Source organism: Panulirus ornatus, chromosome 22, assembly GCF_036320965.1.
Source record: "Panulirus ornatus isolate Po-2019 chromosome 22, ASM3632096v1, whole genome shotgun sequence".
NCBI lineage: Eukaryota > Metazoa > Arthropoda > Malacostraca > Decapoda > Palinuridae > Panulirus > Panulirus ornatus.
Window position 1 is genome coordinate 10,628,115 of NC_092245.1, and position 20,289 is coordinate 10,648,403.

The 20,289-nt window shown below is 44.4% G+C and overlaps 1 protein-coding gene across 2 annotated transcripts in view; it reads right to left on the reverse strand.

The window, feature by feature from the left end:
* Positions 1–20,289, reverse strand: part of LOC139756545 (ras-related protein Rab-24-like) — a 369,051-nt gene that overhangs the window by 95,293 nt on the left and 253,469 nt on the right. Inside the window, exon 4 of one of the 2 annotated variants that reach the window (XM_071676109.1) lies at positions 840–945. The exons of the other annotated variant lie outside the window; for it this stretch is intronic. Within the exon in view, the coding sequence (XP_071532210.1) occupies positions 840–923 (84 nt within the window). The 5' untranslated portion in view covers positions 924–945. The remainder of the gene's footprint in view (positions 1–839; positions 946–20,289) is intronic. 2 annotated transcript variants of the gene reach the window in all.

The following is a 20,289-nucleotide window of genomic DNA, read 5'->3' on the forward strand; positions in this document are numbered from 1 at the left end:
CTCACGGGATAAAGCTCAAACGACAACGGTTTACAGTTTCCACCTATCATTATGGCAGTGTCCTCGTGTTTGGCTGGTTCAGTCCTGTCAGCCTGACCCTCGCCTGCAATTCATCCCCAGCTTGGCTTAAACGTCTGACAATTCTCAGCTTCACCTCCTCACGTTTACCTCATTTCGCATCTCGGCTTCATCAAGATAAATATAATGGCTACCACAACGATTCAAAATGTAAAACGCATAAACCTACAGCCGGCAGACCTGCCTTATCTTACGGTAAACCACTTGCACCGGAAACACTGAGATGGTTCCAGTTTGACTCAGCAACAGCCAGGACAGACTCGAGGGAAACTGAGGAGCAGACAACAGTTGTCACATTGTGCGGCAAAACTGAAACGTGACCGAGGCCGCTCCTACCACAGGGGACTTGTAAGGACCCAATAGAGACCTCTGTACGACCGTTCCTATATGCACTACGGACATATCACGGACCAACTTATTCCTTCCACTCAATATCTGATTCTCTCGTCAGCACCATCAAACTGTGCACGTCTGCGCACTAATGACTCGTCCAGCAGGTCATACACACCACCATATATCTTTGTGCATATTCCTACTACCATACCCTCGTATATATACACATAGCCATACCTCCATATATACCCATGACTCGTTCGGTAGACCATATCTATATACGTACGTATATCATGATTAATCCAGCATACCTTTTGCACTACCATACCTCGTACATACACACACTAACTACGAACAACACAACAAACCACCTGCTACACTGTAACAGAACCTCATTATTCTCGGTGTAGATATACCGTCAGTGTTACCTGGAGTGTTCCTGCTGCTGTGCAGAGCTGCCTTAACTGACGTAGGGACGATACCAGTGTTACCTGGGGCTTTCCTGCTGCCATCTGCCACGATTCAACACCTTACCTGACAAACAAACAAACAAATATGATAATAATAATGATAATAATAATGATAATAATAATAATAATAATGATAATAATAATAATAATAATAATAACTCTATGCCTAGCTTCCTTTGCCGTTTCAGAAGCGTAGCGTGGGAACAAACGAAAAAAATGGCATTCTACACTCATCCAATCTCTCCCTATAATTAGTCAATCAAGTAATAATAATAATAATAATAATATTAATAATAATAATAATAATAATAATAATAATAATAATAATAATAATGATAATAATAATAATAATAATAATAATAACATAACAGCCGTGTAAAATTGATAGGATAATCAGTAGGAGTGTGAGCTCATCAAGAACATCATGAAGGTACACAAGACTCTTGTAAAAGGTGAACAGCTTCGTTGGTTGTGGGTCGACTACTGTGCCCAGGATTCGAACCTGGGTAGACACATGCGAGGCTCATGGTCAACATCATTAATCAGTAAAGCACGGAAGTCGATGACGTACTTACTCAAGTGTTTGTGTTCCAGGTTAGCCTATCGTCCAACAGTGAGTTGAGAAGCTTGACGACCTAACCTTCTTGTGAGAAGATGGGAGGCGGTGAGATGTGGCTGCAGGAGAAACTGATGTGCTTCTAGCTGAAGGTGAGTCTGTGATACGAGTCAGTAAACAGTTTTGAACTTCCTGGTGTTTATCATTATCGCACTTATGCCTCCGTGGGCTAGAGATGGAGGCCTCTATATTCACAAGAGAACGAGGGAGCGTGGCTTGTAGCCGGGCCTGCTGGTCGTTCACATCCCATCGCCGAATCTGGTGACCTTCCGTGACCCCAGTCATTGACACCACCACCAGGGAACAACATCCTCTGCCCGACAGGAATGTGACAGCCGAGACAAAGGTCCTGGGGAGCAATAAACCTCGGAGTAGCTCCGCCCTACCTCCCCAGCCCTCACCCCGACCCTGCCATCTCTGCCTTCCCTTCCCAGTCTCACGAAGCCCTAGTCTGTAACGTCATCACTCAGGCTGACGTCATGAATGATGACCTATATGGTAATGACGTCACTCAAACATCAACGTCAAAAGCGATGGCAGACAGCCCTACCTGACGACTGGACGACCAATACAAGAGGATCTGTTCACTACACCAGCAGTGCCTCTGCTGGCATATCTACTGACGGAGGTGGCTTTAGGGTTTTCAATAAAACACGAGGGTGTCCATCACACGGGTAACAGTAGCTGCTCCTCGCGTGATGTCCGGTTATTGTGTGCACACTAACAGATGGGACGACGGATGACGGTGCTAGTGACGACAGGGCACTGCCATCATTCATATGATTATTCTGGCATTATCATACATCTGGCATTATTCCTACATCAACCAAGTTAACCTTCATACAACCAACTACACTTCCTGTGTGCTGTAACCAGAGAGTACATGTTTACAATTTATGAATCTTTAACAACTTGATGATACACATTACAAATGCTTACCAAGATCTGCCAACATTTTCATTTTACAATGCGCATTACCGCTTAACCTATACACCCAGGCCTGGCTTACACCAGCGGAGAGATCCACTGTCACCAGTGTGGTCCATCTCGAGGAGCTGAAGTGACTAACATAACTTAGCCAAGTACGAAGTCAAATTCTGGACACATTATGAGACAGCTTCTGACTAGTGTGGCACAACTCAGGTTGTCTTCCAGAATCACGATGAGCATCTTACGGTCTTAATGCTGAAAAACATATCATACAATACCTCAAGGTGCAGGCGTACAACAATATGGTATACCTCAAGGTGCAGGTGTAGAACAATATGGTATACCTCAAGGTGCAGGTGTAGAACAATATGGTATACCTCAAGGTGCAGGTGTAGAACAATATGGTATACCTCAAGGTGCAGGTGTAGAACAATATGGTATACCTCAAGGTGCAGGTGTAGAACAATATGGTATACCTCAAGGTGCAGGTGCAGAACAATACGTTAACCAGTGAACAGTAGGACACACATCAAGACACTGCTGCTGCACAGCATGGCACATCTCAAGAAGCCGTTGCTGGGGAATATGTCACAACACAAGAAAACTCACAGGAGACCTGAACACCACCGTGCAGGAGGAGGTAGACGTAGCAACAGCAGCACACATGGCGCAGGACTGCCCTGACCTTGGGCATTAGGTTGGTCTTCACCAGGTATAATGTGTGGAGAAGGTGTGGGTCATGAAGCGTATGGGCGTGGCTCCGGTGGGTCATGAAGCGTATGGGCGTGGCTCCGGTGGGTCATGAAGCGTATGGGCGTGGCTCCGGTGGGTCACTCGCGCCATCACAGGATAAGTGAGAGAGGAGCAGGTTATGGGAGGGAAGGGCAAGGTACAGCATCGTCGTGTGACAAATTACGAGCCTAACATTGCCCATGAGAGATACATCCTTCTGATGCTTCAACCACTGTTGGGATACTTAAACAAATGAGACAAATATATACATAACGACGTTACTTTTGCAAGGGCATCTATGGGCCGGTGCGCAGAATATCTGCTAAGCTTTGTTCTTTGTATGAGGCCCATAACTTCCTAAGAAACAATAAACTTCAGAAGAACATAACAAGGGTTACAAAACTTAATCATGTGCAACACCTTATTAGCACACGATACAAATACAAACGACTTCAACTGATCTCCATAATATAAAAGAGAAAAACGAAGACTGAGGACGAGATGCTCAACACGTGTTGGGAAAAAATCTAGAGCCATGAGCGAACCAGTAAGTGTAGTAACACTTAATGTCTGACTGACGTGCCTACTGACCTTGACCACACCACTCTCTCCAGTACATACATACAGCTGAACCCTCGAGGAGCAACATACCCCCGTGCAGGTGACAGGCACATATCCTGCTAAGTACAACCCCACACCTCCCCATGTGTCTTTCATAGGCATCTACCCAACCCCGACCAATAAAAGCCACCTTACCTGGCACAAGTGAGTCTCGATGGAACCTGTTCACGACTGCAATATCAAGGACCACTTGCTTCGAACATGCGCATCCCTTGAGGCGGTTGCCCACCATGGACCATCTCTCCTTGCAAAGGAGAATCATTAAATCCATCTCTGTGAACCAATTAACATTCCACAACAGTACCTTAAGCCAACCCTTTGATCACCATTGCGAGTTTGCTGGAACATGCCAACCACAACGCATCAATGAGTACTATCGAAGTGTTCTCCAGACGCCCAGACGACCTTGGGTCACCTACACTCTCCTTACCTATCATGAAGGATCCATGCGGCAAGTGCCAACCTATGGACGACCTCAAGCACCCACACTCCCCTGGAACACCAAGGACAACCTTATGTGGCTAGATGACTCCCTCAGGCGCGTGTCCAACCCTGGATCATCAGAGACCAGTCATTCTGGAATGTGATAAGGGACTACACTAACATATGTTGCTATGTTGCAAACCAAACCAACAGTACCTGGAGACAAGACGTACTTGACAGTGTGACCTTGTGAGCTACACATGGAGACTAGAGATATATCAGGGAGAAAACATTGCTGCCATCCACACAATGATGTACTGTAAATGTCTAATGTTTGTGTGGGAGTTCCTGACTTCCTTTACCGTAAACAGGATAATCGTTGACTATGTATCTCCCATCACTGATCAATATGTATCAGTAACTACCTCACTAAGGAATCACCTCAACAACTAACTAAACCATAAGTGCACAGTTATAGGGATCAACTTTCAATCAAAAGTTTGGTAAGCCATCATTACAAGCACAAGTATCATTATCAGGAGTACAAATTAATAAAGACCTTCCCACAATTATCAGTGATTAGTATATAGCTGGATATGATCAAACAAACGTAATATTTGGTTCAGCAGCTAAAAATGTAAACCCGAAAACTAAAGTTACAATACGTGCCTTGTATTGACGGCCTGCCAGACCACATGTAGAGTGTGCGGTTCACATCTGTTATCAGTCTTTATCATGAAGAAAAATTCTTGAACACACACACACACACACACACACACACACACACACACACACACACACACACATACACAAAAAAAAATCCGTCCAGAAATAACCATTTTGAAGAAAGGCTTAGAAATCGAGTTTCTTTGGCTAAAATGCAGACTCAGAGGAAATCTAACAAAAAGTTTTCAAAATACTAAATAATTTCGATAACAACATACTTCATGATGATCTGTTCACGTTGGACACAGAAAATATAACCAGAACCGAGGTTAAAGGGAAGGAAATGCAACACAAAAACGCGGGACAACGTTTCCTACACAAAGAGAATTAAACGACACTGAGCAAAATACTCGACCACATACAGTCACAGCAATGACCAACACTCCTAGGTCTGAACCTAGGCCGGTCAAATGCTTTAATGGTATCAGTTATCACCTAATCACACTTCTGAAGAATGACAACATGCATGTATTTCTATCACTTTTTTTTTGTTTGTAAAGGAACAGATCAAACCCTTCTGCTCCGCTGTATCCGGCGGTTGATATAATCTATGACTACATCTTCCAGTCACCCTTTCCAAAAAAAATGTACACGTCAGTATGCTCTACCTCTACACTACACTACACTACACTACACTACACTACACTACACTACACTACACTACACGGACAGTGTTCCTTCTTAGCAAATAACCCGCCAGATGATGTTCTGTAGGGAGTGGTGGGTGGGGAGGAACCTTTTGCTTTACTATCTTGCCTTCATCAATATATATATATATATATATATATATATATATATATATATATATATATATATATATATATATATATATATATATATATATATATATATATATATATATATATATATATAAATCTAAGATACTACTACTGTCTTCCACCTGATTAGCTCGATAAAGAATATCATGTCTCCTGTTATCTGGCTTTCCCATGTTCTCCCTCTGTCACAGAAAGACTTCGCTCATCTAAAGTTCAGGTTTACCTGCATGGCTCCAACACTTACGTGAGTTAGTTGTTGTTTTATCTACTTAACATTCCCAGTCTAAAGACTGCAAGTAAATGAAGTGTTGCTATCGCCGGCAGCCATTTAGAAATTAACAAAAGGCTGTAAATTAGTAAAATACTGTAGAAATATTTTTCTGTAACGTAAAAAATGTCGTATCCAAGAGCCCGAGAAGAGCGTCACACACCGTAACGTTAATAGTGACGTTTATCTACAAAGTTGCTAAGCATTACGTGAGGCAGATGGTTGTGTATTCCGTCACACAGCTGGGAAATATCTTACACACGAAAGTAAGAAGCAGGGAAGCCCGTCAAGACACCGCAAATTTTGCACCAGTCTCAACCCAACAACTGACGATCATCCAGATTTTTCGCAAAGTTTTTTCAGTGTGGAGGTCTGGTGTAGTGGGAGGGTGGGAGGTGGTGTTGATGTTGGTCGGTGGTGGGCAAGTAATCCCGCGAGTCCTGCAATCCTGAGTAAAGTTCCTGCTGTGACTCCTTACATGGCTTCAGCAAATCATTTGGATATAAAATGTTGCATGGACCACCTTCCATACAGGGCACCATGCTGTAAACATCCACATGAGTGTCTCAGTCTTCAAGTTATCGCGCATGAAATTTTTTGTCCGTCGGGACTCGCACCGCCAATATACTTGTCCTATTTTTTTTGTCAAGCCACTTCCCTATGAAGGACATCATGTCTGTGAACATCTCACTAGCTTCAGATTTTCAAGCAAATTAAGTTCTGAAAGTGAAAACGAGAAACAGACATTCATAAGTATATGAGGCTAATAGGCAGACATACATCAGTACACCTGAAGGAGAATGAAGGACGAGAGTGGTGAGGTGCGTCCACTCCTGCAGCAGCAATACCATGAAAGTCACCTTGTGTGGGGCGTGGCTGGCCCGGCCCAGCCCGGCCCCACACACACACACACACACACACACACACACACACACACACACACACACACACAATTTGGTTCTCATGTGCAGCCGGGGACTGGCATGAGGCCTGGTTAAGCCTCAGTCTCTATAAAATAACTAACCAGAAAAGACTTGATCGTGTACATATTACCCTCCCTCTCCACCACTTCTTCCACCTTTATTATTAATACTCAATTCCCACAGATCACTCTCCCTTCCCTCCTCATCAACTACGTGCCTCCCCCTTCCTTCCCCACAAACTACGAGCCTCCAACCTTCCCTTCCCACCAACCACGAGCCTCCAAACTTCCGTGCCCACCAACTACGTGCCTCCAAACTTCCCTCCCCACTCCTCTACTCCAATAAACAACAACCCTTTTCGGGGTGCGCTAACACAGTGAGCCCGGAGCCCACCAGTGACAATAAATCAACAACTTCCTGTGACAAGAATCTACGTTATGAGAGGAAGTGTGGTGGTGGGTGGCGAGGTGGTGTGAGATGAGGCATGTGGAAGGAGAAGGGAGTGTGACGGAAGCTGAAGGAGGAAGACTGGCAAAGGGAAAACAAGAGAGTGAGATGGTCACAAGAGGCGGGAAGGTTATGATGGAAAAGAGAGTGGAAAAGGGAGTGGAACTTCTGGGATGGGAGAGAACGTGAGATGTTCTTGAATTTGGGTGGAAGAGAAGGCAGGCGCAGTGTAATGTTAGGTCGTGTGATGAAATGATGGCTGGAAACATGATAAGGAGGTATGAATGTATACCATGAGATGTACGCATTTGCATTGTGTGTGTGTGTGTGAGAGAGAGAGAGAGAGAGAGAGAGAGAGAGAGAGAGAGAGAGAGAGAGAGAGAGAGAGAGAGAGAGAGAGAGAGAGAGAGAGAGAGAGAGAGAGAGAGAGAGAGAAGAGAGAGAGGAGGAGGAGCTGGCAGGTTTTTCTTGAGCTTGTATCCAGGTATCGTCACAATACCATGGAATCTCTAAACGTGATGATAACTTCAAGAGCTTTGTTTGGGTACTTCCCATTGCGTCACTTTATTATGTTAGCTGAGACGGCACGACTTACTGAAAGCTCTTCTCAAGGCCATCTCATTAACTCTCTCTCTATATATATACACACACACTAGATTAAGCCAGGTAACCAATCTATCGACCAGCTCCCAGAGGAAAATGAACAGCTGGAATTGACTGCAGGCCGACTGCCACAACCAAGATTCGAACCTATGCAGACTCGACCCCGGGCGGTCCGTGAATACGTAACGCGCCTTCTAAATCTGGGACACAATGCCACTGGTGGCTGCAGGAAGTGGTCCGTAATTTTGCACCAGTCTGGGACATACTGTTGCCAGTGGACGCCTCATGCTGCGTATACATATATATCCCATAACTCACACGGCAGAGCAGGAGCACAAACTCTTGCATACATAACTGACTTGACCTCCACTGTGACTTAACGGAGACGACGAGGTTGACCCAGACTCAAGATAGCTTAAATCATCGAACGTAATTACCTTCACGCTGAGAGGTTACCCTAACACTAGTTACATTCTGATAGGAAAGTCTTACACTGGTGCCTGGAGGGCGGGTGGTACGACGCAGAGGCCCGGGGAAGTGATACGGTTATATCAGTGCAAAGTCTGGCCAGTCCTCTCAGCCCATACAACCAACAACGTGTCTTAGGCGTTGTACAGCCTCTTCTTACCCAACACCTGAGCACTGGTCACTACCACCCAACATATGGACATAAACAACAATAGCTTTGACAGATAACCATGTGGTGTGGTCATCAATCAATCAGACAAAGAACAGCCAAGAGCAAGCTACATTTTTTATTCATTTTACGGTCACCGACACTAACGTATCCTTCGTGTCAATGCCTAGCCACTACCAGCTACTATGAATCAGATAACGACCCATACGCACGACGATCACTTCAAAATGTTGGACTGTAGAGTTGAACCGGACAATAACCGCCCTTCTGAAATCACAATCTAAAAGAAAAAGGGATCAGTTCTGAAAACCATCTCGCGAGCCTCCTGAGTCTCTCCCATGGCAGCAATTCAAGACTCACGCGCATCACACTTGTCTGAGAAGTGGATATCAAACTTTGAGATAACAACAGGAACCAGTTATGAGGCTGGCCTTTGGGTGTAGCTCCATCCACTTCTGCCGCCAACTGTTGACACGTACACTGCCTGCTGCACTTACGGTGTCCTGGGTCCCTCTCCCACACTACTGACACATGAATTGTACTCAAGCGGCCACACGCTTAGTACTCAAGCGGCCAAACATTGCTACTCTACAAAATTACCCAACTCAAGAATGTTTGCAAAAAGCTGCAGTAGGTAGGTAGTGTGGCTGCGCTACCTATGTATTACGCCGGCGGCACAAACTGGATTATTTACTATTTTTAGCCAGACTCGTCGTTCATGTTGAGAAATGTTGTAAAGGTGTAAGTCACTACTTACACTTAGAGCCAAAAAAATTAATACTGTGGAGTGCACGTCATTAACTGTCGGCAAAGAACGTGACATACGCTTCCTTCATCCGCAAGTATCATACTAAGTAACACGATAACACAAGTCCTCTGTCAACACTTTAACAAACACTGACAACAATTTTTGAAAGACATCTGGCCATAAAGGTTGTCTGGCTTAAGGTAACCTTGAGACCCAGTCAGAGGGCATTCTTGTGTGAGTGTGTGTGTGTGTGTGTGGGGCGGGGGGGATAGTAAAGGTAGGACGAGTAATGAACACTGCAGACCACCATCACCTGATCAAACCATGCACGTCAGGATGATGCAAGTCTACCCCGGTCATAACACTCACTGAGACATCAAAATTCACATCTTTTTTCAGGGACACTGGGAGACAACTTTTTTCAGGGACAATGAAACTATTTTCTAGGCACACTGGGACAATATTCTTGTAGAAAGGTAAATTCAAATACAAAATACAGCACAGGCATCATCACGTCAAGAGATCTTGAATTTCACTATCAGTTTTTAGTTCAAAATACAAATATTTCAATTAAAAAACTGACCCAGCAGAGAAAATGACAAAGTTCACGAAAACATTTTTCTTCTGCCACATTCTTTTGACCTCAGGTTGAAATTCAGGCAACCCGACCATATGTGTTGGGCCATTTTCCACACATCACACCTTAATTTTCGATGAAGGAAGAATCCCACACATTCTAGCTTGCTGACCCCGTACTACAGCGAACATTGATTAGTCTTTTCTTGAGCTCGCCAGGTCCAGCAAACCTGGAGGACGCCACTTGCCAGGTAATGTGGGCCTGGAGAACGCCAGATTCCTCTAACGTTCTCTCGGTCAAGGCGAGCCAAGTGAACCTGCAGGAAAGAGAGGCCAGCCAGGGGCGGGTGTGGGGATCCGCTGAGGGTAGCCCGGCGTGGTCACTAGGAACCATCCCTACCCGAACCACTACACCAGGCAGGTAGGAGTGTGCAGTATATTAGCCCCTCTTCCTGCAAGAATCAATCCAGGCACGAATGTCAGGTTGTCTCACACCCGTGCCACTACACATACCATTAACCACAATGTGAGACACCAACAACCGGTTGTCTTACGACTGCGAAGCATCATCATGTGATTTCGACGCTTTCCTCTGCCGACAGGGGCCTCCTGCGACATATTTAACGTCGCCTCCTAACGCACTTTCTAAAGGATCTTACCTACGCCTCTCCTCCCGCAGCACAATCCATGCACAGTAAGTTCGCCGTTCAATTTCCAAACCAAGGAACCTACATTGCTTCGTACCTCCTGCATCGGTAGGAGAGCACGGGACGTCAGTAAGTCCTCCTCCTTCTGCTGCACAACCTTAGGACTTGACAGGCTAACTCTCCTGTAGCTGCGGCACGACACCTACGCACTGATATACTATCTCTCCACCGGGACTCCTGCCACACTTGCTACAGAACGAGCACCACGGGACTTCCGCCACCTGCCTCATCCTGCAGCACCAGCAGCATCTCGCCCTTGGCCTACACTACTCTATATGTACCCAGAAAAGCACTGTGTTGGTACTCACGTCTTCGTACCCCTCATTTCCTTTTGTCTCCACTTTACAAAGAGGTTAAACACAAAATAACCAGACTCCGCTTTAGCTTCTTGATCACAAGTGAAAACTTTACTTTCTAATGTCCCAAGTCGGTGGTTCAGTGGTGGCACAGCACACGCCGCACGAGAACAAGCTTAACGAACAGGATGTTTATGTAGAGTTAGTGAGGCTGCTTGGTAAGACTGCTTTTACTCGCCATTATGATAAGTGAACATTGTCTGGTATCATCAAGGGCCATGGATGCATGGTACATGGAGAGGAATGTGCGATTCTGTGACGTGTTCTCGAGGAAGAGAAGGGAACATAGGACACTGCAGGATACCCAGGGGCAGAGGGACGGACGGGAGGCTGGACACACGGGTACACAGGCCCTGACTACCGACCAGCTAGGAAGGTCAGACGGTTATAGAAATACCAGACGGACTATCGTCAGCAACATTATCCCATCCTCAATAATAGTCCATCTCCATCAAAAACACTTCCATCATCGCCCTTATCCCATCAATTTTACTGCCATCCTTGTAAAGAACTCATCTGTGCCACTCCCACCATTATCATCATCAATATCACAAATAATACTTTCATCAGCATCATCTGATCAGTATGTGTCCACCCTAACGTGATTACCAGCACGACCATCCTTATCCCTATCACCATCACCAATCACCAACACTAACACCATCCATCACCAACCCTCACCACGACTACCACAACCCCACCGCCACCCCTCACCACTACTACCAGCTGCCTGACTCGTCACACATCTGGTAGTGATCGTATAAAAAGCAGTTCCGTGCGTTTTGTATTTTCAGCAGTGAACCCATAGATTCGCTCCGGCCCATTATGCCTCTAAACCATCAGATCAACACATAATCTGGACCCCGACGGCGCTACGCCACATTCATTATTACAACAGTAACTCTGACATCATGGAAACTGGCCCTTTTAAAACCTGTTTACAGTCTTACTTTTCAATCGAATTACATTTTTTTTGTTGACGTTTGCTTAATCCATTTCTTCAGTCGTTCTTTGGAGCTCCTCATGTGGCTCACCTAGCGTTCAACCCGGCCTCTTGACCTGTATCATTAAGGTTGTAACACTTGGTGTGTGTATATATATATATATATATATATATATATATATATATATATATATAATACAGGAAAATGAAACACGATAAGTTCCCAAGTGCATTTTCATGTAATGATCACATCGTCAGGAGAGATACAAGAATGAGATAGAGACGTAGATCAGTCAGTTGATATACAAGGAAGAGATGCAGCTAAGATGCCATTGGTAGACAAGCGTTACCAGATGGTGGTGTTCAGGTTGGTGTGTTCGAATTTGTCATCATGCCTGTCATAAAATTTTCATTATGTGGACAAGAAAGGGAACTGTTTATAAATTTTGCCTACAATATAGCCATCCAGTGTGTATAGACCTTGAAACCAAGAATCTTTTAGTTCTCCCTTTTAGTGATAATTTTACATTACTTCTCAGGCTGCTTAAATCCTTTAATGTAAATGAAGCCTTCAGCAACAATAACACTATAAAGAATCTCTAGATACAAAAACTCGCAAGAAAATTCTGCAAGCTGTCTTTACAGAACACCTTGTAAGAATGGTAATACGTTTTGTGATGGGCAGACTGGTAAGGATCTTATGTGAGACTTAAGCAACATAAATATAGTATAAGAACAGGAGAAGAATCAAATGCTTTGTTTAATCACGTTAAGAATTATAAACATTGTACTGACTGGAGTAATGCCAATTCAATTATCAACTGTAACTCCTTTACCACTAGAAATATTGAATCTTTTATTATCAAATACACGCTGTGTTGTAGCGTGAGCATTTCCCACTGAAGGCCGGGGCTGTACTTACGTGGAGTTTGGTGCCGGTGATCAGCTGATGTAGCTCAAGTACTTTGCATTCTTCTCTAACTGTGAAATTTCATAACACCAAACAATCCAGTGTTAATCATGCGACTGAGGGTAACAATATAATGTACCGGTCACTATAACGTATTCACATCTGAAGATGTGTGTGTGTGTGTGTGTGTGTGTGTGTGTGTGTCAACACTGAGCAACATGGTAACTCTCTGCCTTCAACACGCCGCTCACTTGTTAATTCTGTTTCTTTAACTAAATATAACTCATATGCATTACAAGAGTACCATATCAAACAATTCTGACTTCAACATATGGAAGGATGATGTTACGAAAAACGTAGATGCTCACGGTCACAAGATGGAAGACACACCTGCATAACCATCAATCAGTCCTTCACGAGGGATGATGGAACGCGTCTGTGTTGGTGCCAACCAGTCATGATATAATGTAGATGCCAACCCTCGTTACTGTGGTGTGGGGCTGCAGCTGAACACGCCGGGCACCCGCCTATGGATCTCATGAAACTAAGTAAAGTCTGAGGAATGCAGTTTGCTGCCAACTAGGACAGATACATCATAATCAGGCTCAGGTAGGCCCTGAGGAGATATTCCAGTAAAGTTGCTGATAAACAGCGACATGTGACAAGGAAAATCTTCACAGAAATGACTGGACAATGTTGACACTATGAGACACCTGCCAGTAGACATCCAGCAACCTTCAACTCTTCCCAGTCTTGAAAGCTTTGTACATGACGATCATAGCTTAACAGAAATCCAGAAAATAACACTATAAAAGGAAAACGTTGACGGACGACGGACGATAAATGTTAAATGAGAAAAAAATTACTGAAAACACAAAAACATAAGTAAAAACGAGGATCACCAGGCAGGCCAGGTGGCAGCTGGTCAAACTGCCTGATATTTTTTAACTGATCAAAATTTTTTTCATTTGGATGAGGAGGAGATCACTGGAGGCCTGGGTGGCATAGGCGGAAGGGACGGCTAGGTCTGGCTTATGACTGAAGGTGGAAGAACTTACTGCCCGTGGAATGTGGTATTGTGGTGGGTGAGGATGGAGTAGGTGTGGCGGGTTGTGGTGGGTGTGAATGCAGTAGGTGTGGTGGGTGAGGATGGAGTAGGTGTGGCGGGTTGTGGTGGGTGTGAATGCAGTAGGTGCGGTGGGTGAGGATGGAGTAGGTGTGGTGGTTTGTGTTGGGTTAGGATGCAGCAGCTGAGGTGGGTTGTGGAAATGAGGCCGTTGTTGGTCTGTTTCTGACACTACCTTGCTGAGGCAAGAATGGTCATCAGGTATACATAATAACACAACAAATGTTGAGGACAAGGTGCCACATAAGTCATTACAATAATAAATCCCTCTAAATGTAGATGGATTTTCTCGTCAACGCCAGCAACGTGAGATAAGTAGTCTTTCCAAAACATTGCTGCCTCTGACCTCTCCACCTGCACAAGTGTCCTCAGACTCATCACTAATGTTATAAACATATGTACAAAATTTCTACATGACTCGCTCCTGATGCTGGCAAGGTGACCCAGCCTCCCATAGTGACACTCATCATGTAGATGGGTGGGTGGGGGATGGGGTGAGTGAGAGCACCAGCGTTAGGCCTTCCAACTGCCAAGGTTATCAGGCCGTCCCAACTCAATCTATATACAACAACTGAACAATCTCCAACACCTTCTGCAGGTGTTCACAACAACTGTAAGACCAATTTCACTTGTGTGTGGTGTCATCATACTGAGTCATGATTAGTTTTGTGGGAGGAGGCCCAACATGACTAACGCAAACATAAGACCACTACACAAACATAAGACCACTACGCAAACAACATAATACTGAAGACCTAATGACGAAGGATGTGTCTGTGTTTACATCTTGCATGTGCCACGTAGCACCCCGGTTGGTTCAGACTGAATGTGGATAAACCTTTGTTCAAACCTTCAGCCGATGACATGAACTGAACACCAGCGCCTGCGCCTTATACCAGCCGGTCTTCACCTGTGTCTCATGTGACTTCCTGCTTAATAAATGCCTGCAGGTCGGCAGGTCTACATGTCTCTATATTTGCCCGTCTTTTTCTCTGAGTTCCTGAATCACCTGGTCAACCTGACGGTCTGGTGTAGTTCGTCATCATGAACAGCGGCCATGAGGCACCGCAGACTTCCTGCTATCAGTCATCACAAGTTCTTCCCGCAAGAGCGGGTAATGCACTGTGCCCTCCCACCAATCCCGTGGACGGACGGTGGCGCATGAGGATATAAAGCGCACCGAAGGTCCGGCCAGGCCAGGGACTGAAGAACATCAGGAGTTACAACGTCAGAGGAGTGTGAACAAGGACTATGGTACTGGAGTAATCATTCAGCAATATATAGAGATTTTACTCTGCCCGACCCATTGTGCTCACCCATACAAGTTATGACTAAACAAAACGACTTTGACGGCCACATTCTCAGTGAATCGTATCTCAAAACATTGGAATATAATCAAAAGCTAGAGTACTGTTAGCACAGAAAAAGAAAATGGTGACTAGTAACATTTGCATAGTACAATGAAAACGTAAAGCTGCGGGAATAACGTGTTAATATCATCTTTCCATAAGAAGTAATTCGATGGAAAATGAAATCAGCTGATGACAATGTGGATGTGTTTCCTCCGCCAGCTGATTCAGCTTGTTACCAACAACACTACATCACTGGAAGCTCCTGGCTAAACTCACAGTGACAACAGCAGGTGACCCAGCCTGACATACATTAATACACACACACACACACACACACACACATATATCAAGATGTCACGGTAAATCTGTACTAGCAGTGACTACATGGGGCTACACTGTATCAGGAACTTTCGCATAAAATTCTGTTTCCAGGTTATACGAGTCTCGCACAAGTCTAATGTATACGTGGCATGGTAACCTGGCTATACAGTGGCTATAAAAATGGTCAGAGACGAATTAGCTTCGCAGTATGAAAGTATTCCAACACAGGTGAAAATTTGTGAAATGTGAGATAAGACATCTTAGGTAGGCCGTACGAGGATCGAGTGGACTGCTGGCTAAAGAGAGACACTCAGGCGGGTCCCAGATGACCGACCTGAGGGTGTCCAGTGGGGTGGGGAATAACACCGTCGCTTGTCAAACTTGGTAATATCTCACACGTCACTAGATATCATCTGAGAAAGACACACTAAGGATACTCTTGGTGAGTTAACTGCTTTCACAGTGGCGGAACATGAGATGCAACGAGCAGGTCACCAGGACCACCATGGCAACAGCGAGGACCACCAACACGGCCCAAAACCTCGGAATGTGAGGATGAGGTACACTTGGCTCGGATCTTCTGCTGCTTAAATGATGGTAGGTCGCATGCCGGTCGCCAAGACCACCATTCCAACCATTTTATCTTCCTGCTAACAAACTGGCGGCCTCCTGTTTACAGCCGCAATAGGGACTTATCCAGAAAAAGTTGTAACGAGGATAATCTGTCAGGAGCCAATCACTGTGATTTTATGGAGAGCAAGAGTAATGAGGAGAGTCTGCTGAACTGACTGGCACTGCTGGAGGAACCTCCGGTCAAGTTGGTCCATCATACTGTCATGGAACTTATTACGGCCGGGATTAAGGTACCACAGTGTCACGAATGTTGTCAGGCATGGGATACGGTACCAGACTACACGTGTATGCAGTATGGTTCAGGACAAAATACCAGACTGTCATATGTTGTCAGGCTAAGGTACCAGTATGTTTTCAGCCTAAGGGTAAGATACCAGACACTCATATACACTGTCAGGTTAAGGACATGGTGTCAGGCTGACACATACTTGTACGCCATCGCGACTGAAGGCTGCGCATCACATGTCAAGCTTCTGGGGAGCAGAACACACGTCAGGGCTGCTGATATCACCTTGTGGTGTTGAGACACACAGGGAGCCGAGAGCCTCCCTACCAACAGCAAGCGTCATCATCAAACATTACATCATAAGCCATCTGTCTGTAAATATAACATGATGTTACAGAACCTGCCAACCGAAGGCACATGGGTCTTTCTGCTGTGTCCTCAACACACACACACACACACACACACACACACACACACACACACACACACCAGCCAGGAACCATCTCCATCATTACCCCTGCAGCAACGACTGAAATTCTACATAAAATACAGCTTCAGCATCTGTAGCGAAGCCACCCCATGATATAGGCACCCTCGTCCATCCTGATAAAAGCTAACAATAATGGCAGCAGCCACGACACATGCACGTCAATACTCAAGGAAACTACAAACTACAGTTTATATACGAACTGACCACCATGATACCCCCTCCGTCCTTCCAGTAACGAGGGTGTTCACTTCTCTTCCTCCTTTAGTGTCTCCCTCAACCTACAACCTTTCCACCTTCAACAGTCAGCCCTACAAACATAGGAGGAGACACAATGAATCTCATTCATATTCTTTTACTCTCTTACATGATGGCCATGATTAGGACAGGTTTTTGCCCGTGCCAGGCCTGTAAGTATATATATATATATATATATATATATATATATATATATATATATATATATATATATATATATATATATATATATATATATATATATATAAGAAAGATAGGACGTACATATATTAGGAGAAATGTATATTTCTCTTTAACTCTAAGACAACATTACAGGGCTCTTGTAGGTTCAGGGTCGCTCGTTCTATACTCATACTACTCATACTACTATGCTATAACATTATGGGCTCATCTGGAGAGAGCAGTTCCTCCACCACACTGCACATCTTTCATCCAGTGACAGTGATACATCCTCCTTAATGGTAACTTTCAACTTTGGAAGTGAAAAGTTCTTTGACGAAACTATATTCCCAGTGATACAGCCTCGTCAAAGGTGACTTTTCGTTTGCTGTGTACCTCCGAGCAGGCTGATCCGGTAGTATGTATATATATATATATATATATATATATATATATATATATATATATATATATATATATATATATATATATATAAAACCACGAGAAAAATGAAACACGATAAGTTCCCGTTATCGTGTGTTACTTTCCTCGTGGTTTTATGCATATACCAGATCACGGCACACCATTGTGACCTCTTGCAATGTATATCTGTATGTTATAGAATATACTGAATGTTGTGCAAGACGAATGCGTCTGTGCGCTTGTTAACGATGGTCTTGTTGTGATCGTGTGTGTGTGTGTGTGTGTAAGTGTGTGTCTCTGTGTGTGCCACGTGCTACACCTCCCTGCTCCCTCCATACCAATGCCACACGTCAGCACAAGGTGCCAGCCAAGAGCGCCCAGCCTGACAACACCGCCTGGTTTGTCATCAATCACTTCCCACCTACGTGTTTTTGACGTACATTAATACCAACTGGGTGGTGCTCACGACGCGTCGTGTTCCCGGGAGGCCTTCGGCCTTCCTGCAGCCTGATCTTGCGTGACCTTGTGTCTTGGCGATCTTAGCACAGTGTTGGTAGCCTCGGTAGGTCCACACTGGTGGTAGCCTTCAAGGTGATGGTCGACCACTTCGTACGTGGCCCCGGGTCACTCAATTATCTGACCCACCGCACCACAACGTTGCGCTTCACCTGTTAGCAACATGCCAAGCAACAATGAGAGCCACGTTACATTACCACATCTCACTCACCCTCACTACCGCCCGGCCACATACCATACTCCTCAGCACGTCCACACAATATTCATACCAACCACATCATCTACACCAACAAGTGCCACACATTTGCTATCATGTAACCATATCGTCGTAAGATGTGATGTGCCAAATATATTAACGGCACGAAAAATGCATGAGGCCACAGTATTGTTGTGGCTGCTGGCTTACTCTTGAGTCAACTGATGGATATCTGAAGACTGAATAATGTACTTAACTCTAGGCGGATAAATGGACCCAGAGATATACAGTGTTTAGATAATGGGTTACGATATAGCCTGGACAGCTGGGTACTGCTAGTGGTTACTAATGGGTTAAGACACATGTAAAATTGAACAACAATTGCTATAGTTTCCCGTCTTCGTTGAGAAATGTTTGATGTTGGGTACACCAGATGAACGTCAGCTCCTACTTTATAACGGACTGACACGGATGAAAATAACTAATGGCTCGTCATACACATAAAGCTTGAACGATCAGCTGAAGGATCGCTCAAGCTTAAATAAAAGGTGGAAATGCATTAGCATAATCAGTCCACTGACTGGCTGACAGGTTATAAAACTGGCAATGAATCGTATAAATTTTCTACAACAGCAGGAAAGAATGGGACACGTACTGAGGTAAGTGCTAGGAGTGAAGGATCACATCCACTATCACTCGTACTAACAAACTTTCACTGATTCAGTCAGAGGTGAGCAGTCAGGAGTTCATATGATGATGGAGCAGCATCCTGACTGGCTCCTGCCCCACCCAACCTCACACCTCAGCAACACCATCAACACCCTACTCCAGGGACGAACTGCGAGGACAACTGTCATAATAACATAAGGAAAGTAAACTAAAAGTGATTCGTAGAATCAGGAAAAACAAATAAAACGCAAACATATTACCTGTATACACACACGTCACAGAGGCAGTATACACACACGTCAGAGGCATTATACACACACGTCACAGAGGCAGTATACACACACGTCAGAGGCATTATACACACACGTCACAGAGGCAGTATACACACATGTCTTAACATAAGGCAGGCAGAGGAAGAGGCTCTACTGTACCAAGCTTCTCACGACTCATCATTATACCCTTTATCATTAAACAGATCACTTACCATATACTACACGTCCAGAAGCTCCAAATTATATATATATATATATATATATATATATATATATATATATATATATATATATATATATATATATATATATATATACAGTTAAAAAAGAGGCACATACACAAGTATACATAAGTAAGAAGGTAAGATGGTTATCGGGCATTATCGGATTCCATATGAACTGATCTCTCATGATATTTCAGTCATCCTTATTTACCTTGGATTTGTAGCAGATATGCGACCCCTTCTCAGAAACTTTCCTCACCAGCAACAAAAAACAAAAAAAACGCCAGTGACGCTCAGACACATATTCGTGGACGCTGTGAGCAACGTATATGCTCTGCCAAAATTTACTTCCACACTTAAAAGCATCAGGATTTCTGTGCACGCGAGTCATGGCGAACACGAGCACCCCGTAGGTTACCAGCTGTCACAGCAGGAGCAGCTTCACCCTACCTACACTCTAGTCTTCATATTCCTGTACAACACACCTACAGTGAGACCAACATGTCAAATATAGTTACACAAATGATAAACACGACCACTATGAACATGTGGTGTGTAGCCCTGACGTGTGTCTGGCCCTGATGAATCTCCGATCCTGACG